Source organism: Haliotis rufescens, unplaced genomic scaffold (genome assembly GCF_023055435.1).
Source record: "Haliotis rufescens isolate VD_foot unplaced genomic scaffold, xgHalRufe1.0.p SCAF_22, whole genome shotgun sequence".
Classification (NCBI taxonomy): domain Eukaryota; kingdom Metazoa; phylum Mollusca; class Gastropoda; order Lepetellida; family Haliotidae; genus Haliotis; species Haliotis rufescens.
The window spans coordinates 1,409,224-1,421,871 of record NW_025963913.1 but is presented as its reverse complement, the minus strand read 5'-3'; the positions used below and the strand labels follow the sequence as shown (position 1 = coordinate 1,421,871).

The following is a 12,648-nucleotide window of genomic DNA, read 5'->3' as shown; positions in this document are numbered from 1 at the left end:
TATGTAACATAATGATGCAAAGCACACGGGATCAGGTACATCGCGGAACTTATAGATTGCTGCAGACTGGTTGACGGAATATTCAGGGGAATGGTTTCAGTGATAGACAAAGGTGAGTAAGGACATTATCGCGGTTTACCGTTTACAGTCCCTCTTCAAACTGGAACTGCCCAACCTTCCCCTCGACCACCCGATCTGTATTATCTCTGGATCTTGATAACCGAAGCATGTGCGATTCTATCAAGCAAAATTATTATGATTATGATTATGATTATGATTATTATTATTATTTACAGATTAAAATAAAAAATTGGGATATGACGACATGCATTAACCAAATCAGCGAGCCTGTCCACACGATCCCGTTGGTCGACTCTTACGACACGAATAGTCGCCATTTACGGTAAGCATTATAAGGTATCATGGGTTATATCTATATATTTCTGCAGATCTGCACCCTTTCCTCCAAGGTAGATAACACCATCAATTTTCACCCTGAACGTGATCGACTGTATTGTAATAAGGCGTAGCAATATCGATGTGTTCGTAGGTACTTTCTGTTGGTAGTGTCTTTGTCCTCACATCAAGTTCAACATATCGGCCCTCTGATATCTTGGATTTTAAGCTCTCCAGTTCTTTCATTAACCTGACGTGCAAAATATAACGTTGTGTAGTCAAAGTAACTGAAACTTACCGTAAAACAAACAAAATGATCCATACTTTACAATATGCAAATGTTAGGAAACAGTTAAAAGTAAATGAGATACTTAGACTACGAAAAGATACTGTGTAGGTCAACTTTCTAAACACACAAACAAGTCTTGAAGTACATTGTTGTAGAAACTATGACATCCAACTTGGGCGATTTTGTACTGTGCTTATGGAAAAGGAAACGGAAATGTTATACAAGAACTGGTACACAGTCATTTAGCATAGGAATAAAAGGAAAGTAGCAATGACAACGGTAAAACTGACATGTCCACGCACTTTCAAATTATATTTTGAAATATTTTTTTAGGTTATCCTCAGACAAAACAATGGTGAAGAAATCCGTTTTTTAATAATATGCAGCAGGTAATTTGGAATATTTAAAAATATTGTTCCAATCACTACTAAAGTGACACCATATATTCCACCATCAACGATACAGTACATAGAGTTACTCTGATCTACATTTGAATGGATAAAAAGAAAACCAACTGTCTACTAAATAAATCAAGCATTGCTCGAGGCTACCAGTGTTGGAAAATCATCTACAATATTTTCAAATAGAGTAAATGTATTCTAAAGGGCGTATTACTTTAATTTTAGGTTGTTTTGGTGATCGAATACCTTCAACCAATCAAGTAATAATAGCCCCGTTAAGATAATATTTTGATATTCAGTGTGAAATAGAGCAGTAGGTGTAGTGAACGGGTGAGTAATAAAAGAGCTTTTCGTTCACGCTCGAAAATGTGTGGTTCTTTGTGTTTTGGAGGCAACTTATACTACCGTCTAATGTATATGGTTGCCCCAATCACTGTGAAAATCAGCAAAGCACCAAGGGTCGCTGTTACAGGAATACCCCAGTTGGACTCCTTTTCTGTAGGGATCAGACAAACAGATAAATGGGAATCCAACGCACCAAACATCAATAATGCATTATGAAAGCTACATGTACGTCAGTTAATGGTATGTAGTTGCATTGTGTATGTTTTGTTAGCAGTATTAAGCATTTAAAATGTTCTGCAATGTCATTGATTCTTTTAACTCCGTTGCTACACGCTGAGTGGAGTATGTGAACTACGTAATGGTAGGGGATTCAATACACACAGTTCTAAGTTAACTGAATATACGCTATAAGTTCTGAGCAAAAAATTTCACCTTGTCACCCTCTGCTTTCCTCCTTCCATTGTATCGCACTTACTATTGCCTAAACAAAGATGATAACCAACTGAAGTCCATCTGGACATACTATGCGAATGTAAAACCCCATGACACTGGCATTGCAGAAAGCAATGGTTCATTGTTTTGCGAAATGAACAGTTCATGTTATGATTGACATTGTCACAAGCATCAAATGGATAAGTATCGAATTCTACTTCATTAACCTTGAGGCAAGTATACATGTTTAGCGTAACTGCAATAGGCGTCAATGGCACTCACGTAGACATGTGCCGTCATTAATCCACCCTGCTGCACATCCTCCGGGACAGGTTCCTGTTTTTGTGTCACAGCCGACACCATCTACACAGTTTCCACACTGGGAGGCACAGTTGATACCATAGGAACCATCTGGACATGCTGTAAAAACATACACACAACGAACATATTAGTACATAATCGTAGTCTTCAAGATTTGCCTTTACTTTAAACCATACAAAACCACCGTGTAGACATGTAGTGTCAATCCGCCATCCTGCTGTCACAAAAGGAACCGTCTAGGCAGTTTCCACACTGAGAGTCACATTTGATAGGAACCATCTGGACATACGGCAGACACATACACAGAATGATCCATTTAAGATTTGATGGCACAAATCATCGAGGTCTATATCACCCCAATGACAGCGGCCACATTTGACGTTACAATGATAATGAATGTACGCGACTGATATGAAATTCATTTCACAAGTATTCGCAATATGATGAGAAAAAATGTCAATTGCCTTACATAAGTTATCAAAATGCAAAAAAACATTTTAGTCGGATGTTCGGGTAAATACAAAAAAACACACACCATGAATCATATGTAAATGAGTACCAAATGGAAACAAAACTGGACCGAATAATGTCAATTTATAATTTATTGCAACTGTCAAAGAGCAACATTACTCACGTTGTAGACATAACATTGCGTCGTCATTCATCCATCCTGCTGCACATCGTGAAGGGCAGGTTCCATTTGCCTTGTCACAGCTGTCACCATCTACACAGTTCCCACACGAGGATGCACAGTTGATACCATAGGAAGCATTTGGACATGCTGTAAACACATACACATTACAAGCACATCACATATTCATATTCTGCACGATTAACATTCACCTAAAACCATACAGACCCACCTTGAAGACATGTAGTGTCACTTTGCCATCCTGGTGCACATCCTGCAGGACATGTTCCGTTTGTCTTGTCACAGCTGTCACCATTGAGGCAGTTTCCACACTTGGAAGAGCACTTGCTCCCAAATGAATAATCTCGACATGCTGTAAACGCAAATTCACGAAATTAATTTTCAATGGAATCGTATATTCTGCAAATAAACATAGTAAACATTCCATCACACGCCAAAGCATAGCCTTCGCTTTACATATATGACAGGCATGTATCGTATTTCTATTATCCTTAACAGAAACAAGGAAGCACGTTGTATATACTCACAGAAAACAAATTAAAAGTAAACATAAACGCCGAAGGATTTGTTGAATCTTTGCTATCTTTGGAAAGAACAAAGCTCGATCATGTCAAATACCTCAACTTCGTAAACAACTCCACCACATAACAAACATCAGGGAAAACTTAATTCATTGATCCATGGGTATTTGTCACTAAATGCGGTGACCACAGATGAAGTTACATCTTTATGTTCAAAGGTTCGGGATAATTTGATAAAAATTAAAACAAACGCCATCTGGAATATAGTGCCAAAACAATGTGTGAAATGCTGGACTTCCTCATAGAGAACACATTTGTGTGAAATTTGGGGAGAGGACATTTAGGCAAGCAGTAGGTTTTCCCATGGGCACCAATTGTGGACACCCTCCTTGCTGATCTGTTTCGTCATATATGTAAATCGGAATTTCTGCTTGGATTGGAAAAATCAAAACAAGTCAATTTGGTCAAGAAATGTAACTGGAGCTTCAGTTATATCGATGATCTGTCGTACGGAATGGTTTGACTTTCGAAAATGAATACTATACGAACTTGCATGTTGTTTACTAAATTACCTGCTTAGGTAACATAAAAGATAATAAATTGATATACCATTTGATACAGTGTAACACCCAGTGCTAAAGTAATAGCGCAGAACACACTTGTGAGTGTATTTAAAAAAACATTGAAATAGATCATAAACAGATTAAGATACAGGTACATTGACTGTACTAAAACTATTTTTGTGTGTACATAGTAAGAATGTACTTGATCATATGTGAAATATCTCTAATTTGCTCTTATGAAATGAGGGGGCGGTCTGGTAGCCTAGTGGTTAAAGCGCCGTCGTCACGCCGACCACCCGAGTTCGATTCCCGACATAGGTACAATGTGTGAAGCCCATTTCTGATGTCCCCCACCGTGATTTTGCGGGAATATTGCTAAAGGCGGCGTAAAAATATACTCACTCATTCACTCTAATTAAATGATCTTTAATTCTCTACACATACCTGTTAGGCAGTCGGTACCATAATATCCCGGGAAACATCCACTAGAACAGTGACCAGTGATCTTGTCACATATTTCAGTTCTGTTTAGGCACTGACACTGTCTGTCACAATTCTCAGAAAACCACCCGTCACTGCAAACTGATTATTATTTAAGATATATTCATCCTGTTCTTAATGTAGAACTGTGACTCATGTTAGACGGAATATGTTCATGTTATTATATAATTGAAGGTTGATTATACATATTTCATAGCATTTGAAGGTTCGGTAATTTCAATCTTAAAACTGATTACACAATGAATACAAGTTGAAATGAGCGAGGGTGATATTGGTAGTTTTGCTGTATCATTTTTTTCTTTTTTCATTATTATTGTTTTGATTGTGACCAACCATTATATAAAGGAATAAAATATTATTTTGACTTCTCATTATACTTAAAAAGGTCTACAGTAGCTTAGGAATACAAACATACAAATTCACAAGCTTCAGTTCATATTTATTACAGAGATACATGGCATCAAACATTTGAACTCATTTACACATGGCCATTTTTAAAGGAGGTATATTGACGTCAAACGTCCCTCTTAATGACGTCACAGTACAATTGTATCCTAGCTCCGGTGGCTGCAGGGCGGAAGGACGGGGGTTTGATCCCCGACCGCGTCATACAAAAAGACGTCAAAAGATGGTACTTGTTGTTACCCTGCTGGGCGCGCGGCATTAAGGGGTTAAAACAAGGACTGGTCGGCTTAGAGTCAGTATACTGTGTCTGAATGTGGTATTCAGGTTAAACTGCATGGTATCTCAGTGGGTAACACTACAAAATCGGCATTAGTTCGGACTAGTACTAGCAGACAGACACACACAGACACACACAGACACACACAGACACACACACACACACACACACACACACACACACACACACTTGCTCACAAAGTGCAATAATCTTTGACGCGACGTTAAACACCATTTCACCTCACCTCTTCTAACCTTGAAACTCATTTAAATGAATAAGGGGGAGTTATAAATTATATGACCCAAAGGATATGTCAACAAGTTCGGTAAACCACCGCTGTTTCCACATTGATGTCTGCAATATTTATATAAATTCGTACATGTTTGGATTGTGAATGGTTATAATTCATACCGTACCACAAAATTTCCAAATGAGTGAGAGAATATACATTGCCCATAACATACCAAATATCTGCACTTCACACAAAGTAAGGAATTTCCCTGGACCAGGTACCCGTATTGTGACCGTTGTTCCTGTCAGTGGCTGGCGGCAGGTGACGTTAGCTATAGGAGGAGGATGTTCAGTTGGCGACCAGTTGTAGCACATCTGGCTGCCTATAAGTATTTCCATGCCGTTGTTTCTTTCTAATACTGTGCAGAATGTATACAAAATGTGATCAAGCACAGATAAAAATATCAACTTCAGACCTTACTATAGAAACTAAATGAAACAAAATCAAGGGCCATTCACGACCAACCAGAAAAGTAATTGCAAAATATTTGAAGAAAACATGTTGCAGCCACTTAATTGCCATTTCAAGCAGGAAGCCCCATGGGGAACCCGGATTAGAATCGATGTTCAGCAACCTCAGAGGCGACCAAACGGATCGTGTGTACCGTATTTTGATACAAGTCTTATTCATTAGATTTACCTTCGGTTTGGGGACAGGCATATAAACAATAATTTTAACATGAAAACCCAGTTAAACAACGATGTCTCTTGCTAACATAAGGAGTAATCTGAATGTAATTGGTGATCAGGACTTTACTTGTGGACTGAGAATACATGACTTATAACCATCCCACTCCTCTCACTTCATTAATTATATATTCGTAGATTTGATATGACTTGTAAACAAACAAATACCCAATGCATTACAATATTAAACTTGAAAACCCCATGTTTCAGTTCAGCATGTGTTTTATACATATGCAAAGTTTCATAATAAAATGTTGCACGGTTTCCGAGTTATGGTCCGGGAACAAATGCTTCGCGTATTTGAGTCTAAGTCCGTTTTGTTGCCTGGTTTTAGAAATATCAAAAGATCAAGAGGCACCAGTTCGACATGTGTGTGATACGTATGCAAAGTTTCATAATAAAGTATCAAACGGTGTTTGAGTTATGCTCCGGAAACGAAAGCTACACATATTTGACTCTAAGTCCGCTTTGTTACCAAGGAAACAGCAAAAATATATTTTTAGAAATACCAAAACACACAAGTTCATCCTCTGTTTGATACATATGCAAAGTTTCTTTATAAAATATTAAACGGTTTCAGAGCTATGCTACGGAAATGAAACGTGACGGACGTAAGGACGGATGGAAGGTACCCATTCCTATATCCCTCTCACTTATTGGCGGGGGATAATTACATCGTTTTTTTTAATTTTCTTCAACAACATCAGTATACGCGCTATCGTGTCACCGGATTGTCTGGTCGAGACGAGATCGTTGCCTAACGACGACGGCCTGTAAACATACCTGAGTGGCGGGTGCTACCGGTACCGAACATGTAACCCTTCTCACGAACTCCTGGTGTCATTAATGATTTTCAATGATCCATTCGTATATAACTATTTTGCCTTTTACGACCAATGGAATCTGTTTCGGAAGATAATCAGACCGAATACTCTCTGGCGTAGACGTTATATATTTACAAACATATACATGAACTTTGTCTCGTAAAGTGATGGTTGAAAAGTAAATGTGGACGTATAATTTAATATATTTCAATATATGAGAGTAATAAAATACTGGTTAAAATTGTTTAAATGTCAGAAATGAGAAAATCTGACAATCTTATAATTATGCAGTTATTTGACAAATATGGATTTAAAAGTAGGCATATATTATAACATGTCTACATTATAAATGTTGTTCTGGATATTAAGGAATCACTATGTGTTTTTACGATCGGTAGGACAAGCTCTTACAGGTGTGAACTTTAATTACATGCATTGTGTGCATGCATGCCTGTTTGCCTCTTGCAGCACGGATTTCATATGATTTTTCTGATACTATACTTAAACTCTCACAAAGCTGAAAACGTGTTTATCTACGTCATAACTCATGTTGAATAATCCTTGGATCTGTCAAAAGAATTACCTAGGTGCATAAACGAGTTTTGATCATCGATTAAATACGTAATTCTATCTAACAACTCCTATGCTGAAATTCACTTACTTTATGCTGAATAGTAATACACGGAGGTGTTAAATCTTTAAATTGCTGTATACGTAACATGATGTGAAAAGTGTTGAATTGGGTATATGTACTCTTGAAAAAAAACCGCAAAACGAATATTTTGGGCCATAAAAGCAAAACTAGCGGACCAAGAGGTGCAAAATGGAGAGGTTTAATGTGTTTAATGTGCCAGTGACAAATTTTCCGGATCAAAGTGATCACAACAAGAACATGCAAACCATTAGTCGGGAAACACGTCCGAATCGGAAAAACGCACCAAGTAGATTAACAAAGGGGCCATTGAGCTGCACGTACTGCACGTGCAGCAGCAGTATGAACGGTATCAAAATGCAGGGTTTTTGATTGCCTGGCATCTGCGTCAATCGAACAGCGGCAGTTCAACAACATGCCAAGATTGACAGAAGCGCAAAGTAACAACGTCATAGGCCGCTTGCAGGCAGGGAAATCCCGATCAGCTATAACCAGGCTTTTCAATGTAGCGCCCAGCACCATCACTAGTCTATGGGATCGGTGTTAACAGCATGGGTCAACACGTGATCGGCCAAGGTCGGGACGACCAAGAGTAACAACCCCCGCCCAGGATCGCTGCATCCGACTGCGCCACTTACGTGAAAGGACGACCACAGCCACCTCAACCGCATCCCAAACACCCAGACTGCGCAGAATCTCCGACCAGACCGTACGAAACGGTTTAAGTTCAGCAGGTCTACGAGCAAGACGTCCTGTTCGACGAGTCATATTGAGTCGACAACATCGTCAACCACGACTGAATTGGTGTCATCAACACAGGGTATGACCTCAACTGCGATGGAGAATCAAAATTTCTCCTCCGTCTAGGGGATGGAAGAGCACGGTTCTACAGACGTCGGGGAGAACGTTACGCCGGAAATTGCGAACAGGAAGTGGACTGGCTTGGTGGAGGTAGCGTGATGATGTGGGCAGGACAGGTTTGGTCCATATCCAGGGCAACCTTAAGGCTCAACGATACATCAACGAAATTCTCCTACCACACATCTTCCCAAATGCATCCAACGCCAACGGTGTATTCCAGCAGGACAAGGCTCGACGGCATACAGCACGGATCACAAGAGCCTGTCTACACAACAACAGCGTTAATGTCCTTCCCTGGCCCTCCAGATCCCCGGATTTGAACCCGACAGGGCACCTGTGGGATGAATTGGATAGACGGCTTCTCCGATGTCAACCACAAGCCCAGGCGTTGCAGCATGTGGCGTTTGCCTTGCAGGCCGAGTCGGCTACGATTCCCTAGGATGTGATTCGCATACTCGTCTCTTCAATGGGCAGGCGATGTCAGGCCGCTATCGATTCTGACGGGGGACATATGGTAGTTGACTTTTAGCCTTGGACTTTTCCTATGTACCGATAACTGAGATGACCAAGTGTTATCTTCACAACATTTTGGCACAATACCTAGTACGGTTCCTCGTATAAATGTATTTTCCTACCTCACAAAAATCTGGCTTTGCGTTTCTCTTTTTGAAGTGTATATTATTAATTCCAACAAAAGGTATTTGAATGAATAATTATGTCACATATGCCTTCAAGTGACTTATCACTTCTAGTCAGTTGATGTCTGCAAAGCTTGAGTTGGAGAAATTGCTCATTGCCTAGATGATCCAGTATGATTTTGCATTTGCTCAGAACATTTGTGATAACACATTCTCAATTCAACAAAATACCCGATCACCATATCCTTGTAGCGTTTGATATTACCATAGTTCGTTCATATTTCAATGTACTCACAATCGTTACGTAAATAGAGTCTGATGTGCTGTATCTTTTCTGTTCTCGAAGTGTTCAGGTTCAAAGTCCAGGTGGGATCTGTCTCGTTGCTGGTATGAGCACATGTTAGTGGGATACTATGGGCATCTGTGGTGGCCCTACCATCTACACCAAGTCCTGCTCCGTATTGAGTGACATTATTGTTCAATGTACTACTCTGGTTATAAGATCTTCCCAAAGCAACATTTTCTGAAAATATAAATACGTAATCAGTATCACATGATTTTTGTTTTCGTAAAGGTAAATCTACCGATCGACCTCACACTCACGTCTCTGACAATATGGACCGAACCACCCTTCCTGACATCTCTTCGGATCGCCGCTGTGTCTACATGGAGTAGAGGGGAACTCGGAACAAGCATCCGTAGTACTGCAGTGACACTCAGCATCTGTTGATAAAAGTACCTCCATTTGAATGATAGTGATAATTGCTCCTTCATACATAAGCTTCTATTACAGTGAAAACATTGACTTGGCTTGATGATGGTTAAGTGTTTGTGAATCAAACCAACAAATGTGTCAAATATTGACACTCATGTTACATTCTATAAATCACGTCCCTACCAGTGTGGGTCACAGTGACACAGACCACAAGTAGTCCCATCAAGAACCAGTCCATGTCGGATGCCTAAATGAAAAGAAACGTTCACACTCATCAGCATATCTATGCATGAATTTTTATGAAAACAGTTAGAGTCGTCGAGAGCGCCGCAATTCAGAGTTCCGTTCAGAGATGTGCAGAGTTCCAAACCTCGGGAGTTTCAGAAACCTACATGTATTGTCATAGGTTTAAATTCCAGATTCGCCCTGATTGTGTTTCTGGGTTTGCTCGTGGGTTTCACGTGGCAAACGTCTTAGAACTTCATCGCTTCGGGCTTTCCTTCCACATATATACATTTCATACGCCATAATATACTGTCCAGTGTTAAACTATACTTCTTCACTCAATTATACGATTCACATGTACCCTGAACAATTGAGGCGTATGGCAAAATGTACCCTGGCATGGACTTATCTCAGACACACTTTGGCAGCTTTCACATGCCTTTTGTGGATGACTTGTAGAAGTAACTTGTAAGGCTAAAATGTTAAAATACTTTTTGAAATAAGAAACAAGTAACAGCTCCTTTCTTAAAAAAGTCGACCAATGCCTTTAATATTAAAGTGTCTGTGGCAACCACAAATCTGGAGGCTTATGCCATACCACTGAATGAAACAACTTAAAACTGGGGATTTCCTGACACAAGCGAACATGGATTCATAAGCTAAAGGTTTGATCCTTTGTTATATCCCACTAAAGCTTGTACTGTGACCAAGAGGCAATGATGATAAAGATAAAACGCTGAATTATTTCTAAAGAATTAACCTGACATCGTTGTAGAGAGGGGCGTCTTTCGCACGTATTTTCTTGCTAACAAACATTTTGACAATTGTATGCCAGGTACGATAGATGAATGCTGGTGAAGCTGACTCCAATTTTTGTAAGACTGACAAACAGACTAATGTCCGTCAGTGCTTCTGTTTACGTTAAATGCAATCTAGCTGACAGTAAAATGACTCGATCTGATCTTGGAAGTGTCACTTTACGTTTTCAAATGTCATTTCGCAAGACTATGTTTCTTAATATGTTCTCTGCTGAATAAAGTGAAAAGACAATGCATCAAGTATGACAAGCAACACCTAAAGACTGATTGAAAGCCCAACTGAATGAAGCTCCATCTAGTACCTCCAAATCCCTAACGGTTTGTTAAGTTTTAACACTGTAATGTGTTGTACTTGTGAGTACTAGTATTTCAATTTCCTTTGCAAAAACGCACATGGATTATATGTAAACCAGACAAATAAGATTTCCGATTCAGCGTTTTCAGTCTACTGTTGCGCATGGAGGCAATTTGTAATTCTCTTGGAAAGCTGTATGGGGGAACAACGTTGACAACATACCTGCTACATGTATTTGTATATTGTAGGATTATGACATGATTCAGCAATTTGATAGATGCTAATGTTCATGAGCACTTTATGTAACTTTGTTTCACGGGCTCGTGAGTGGGTGAGTGAGTTGGCTTTAACGCAGCTTTGAAAAGTACTAAGTTTTGTTTTTTTGTTTGTTTAACGCCGCACTCAGCAATATTCCAGCTTTATGACGGCGGTCTGTAAATACTCCAGTCTGGACCAGACAATCCAGTGACTGATATCATGAGCATCGATCCAGGCAACTGGGATACGATGACATGCATCAACCAAGCCTGACCACCCGATCCCGTTAGTCGACTCTTACGACAAGCATAGTCGCCTTTTATGGCAAGCATGGGCTGCTGAAGACTTTTTCTACCCCGGATCTTCACGGGTCGAAAAGTACTTAAGTAATATCACTGCATGTCAGCTGAATGCGGAAGGATAGCAACAAAGTGACGCTGGTTGTGTGCCTTTACCATTTTGGTGAAATCCAGAAGCACGGGTATTACTGACAAACATAGACATATAATCAGGGCGAATCGGAGACTTGAAACCACGATCATAGGCTTCTTGTGCGCTCAGGAGGCGGAACTCTGCACAGCGAATTGGACCATCTATGTGCCCGGCTATTTACAGATGAGTGAGTATGGTATAACGCTGTTTATATCACGGCGAGAGAGGGTATTATAGCAGAACAGATATAATCAAGTACGGTCATATACTTGTAATTTCATTTGAAATAATTTCATACTTTGTATCTATTGGATTTATGCATGTTTTAAGCAGATGGAGTGTCCGTATTGCCTAAAAACATTATAAAATCGAATGATTTCATAAAACTATCTTACACTGTTGTATATACATGTAATACTACCTGTTTATACAGTACTCACCTCCAACATCAACACCTCGCAGTCGTTGTTATATGTATCTTACTGGTGCAAATATGTTAGCAAGCAGGAAGTAAATTGTGTGAAGCAACTCACATGTGCAATACAAAGCATATATTATGTTTGTAATAAAGGTGTGTATATTTTGATCATATTTGGATTCCCACCAATTTGACATTTCTTGATTTTCAATGCGCAGTATTTTATTATGCACGTTTATTAAAGGAAGCCATGCTAGGTATTCCTGAAAACAATATACAAATTAAAAAACAAAAAAAACACTTGTGGGCATGGTGAATAATAGTCGATATATATGTATGATAATGCATGATAAAATGTTTGTTAATGTCAGGTTATTTGTCAAATGCCTATATTGTCAGTATCACGTGTTCAGAAGGTGTAGCAACTTGAA

The 12,648-nt window shown here is 39.4% G+C and overlaps 1 protein-coding gene across 1 annotated transcript; it reads right to left on the bottom strand.

The window, feature by feature from the left end:
* Positions 1 to 414: 414 nt before the first annotated feature.
* LOC124116613 (protein draper-like) lies at positions 415 to 10,014 on the bottom strand. Its single transcript, XM_048401411.1, has 10 exons — positions 9,955 to 10,014; positions 9,660 to 9,779; positions 9,352 to 9,579; positions 5,568 to 5,753; positions 4,365 to 4,502; positions 3,048 to 3,188; positions 2,819 to 2,965; positions 2,146 to 2,283; positions 1,492 to 1,582; positions 415 to 646 (listed from the first exon to the last, which is right to left on the bottom strand). The coding sequence occupies exons 1-10, from the start codon at positions 10,007 to 10,009 to the stop codon at positions 484 to 486; spliced, it is 1,407 nt and encodes a 468-aa protein (XP_048257368.1). The 5' UTR covers positions 10,010 to 10,014; the 3' UTR covers positions 415 to 483.
* Positions 10,015 to 12,648: the final 2,634 nt, after the last annotated feature.

What these genes read in the sequence shown, in the direction of transcription:
- LOC124116613 (XM_048401411.1), bottom strand. Translation starts at nt 10,009, where the DNA reads ATGGACTGGTTCTTGATGGGACTACTTGTGGTCTGTGTCACTGTGACC. An exon ending in CGGTCCATATTGTCAGAGAC is followed by an intron (nt 9,580 to 9,659) that starts GTGAGTGTGAGG and finishes TTATATTTTCAG; the next exon opens with AAAATGTTGCTTTGGGAAGA. An exon ending in GCAACCATATACATTAGACG is followed by an intron (nt 647 to 1,491) that starts GTAGTATAAGTT and finishes TTTGCACGTCAG; the next exon opens with GTTAATGAAAGAACTGGAGA.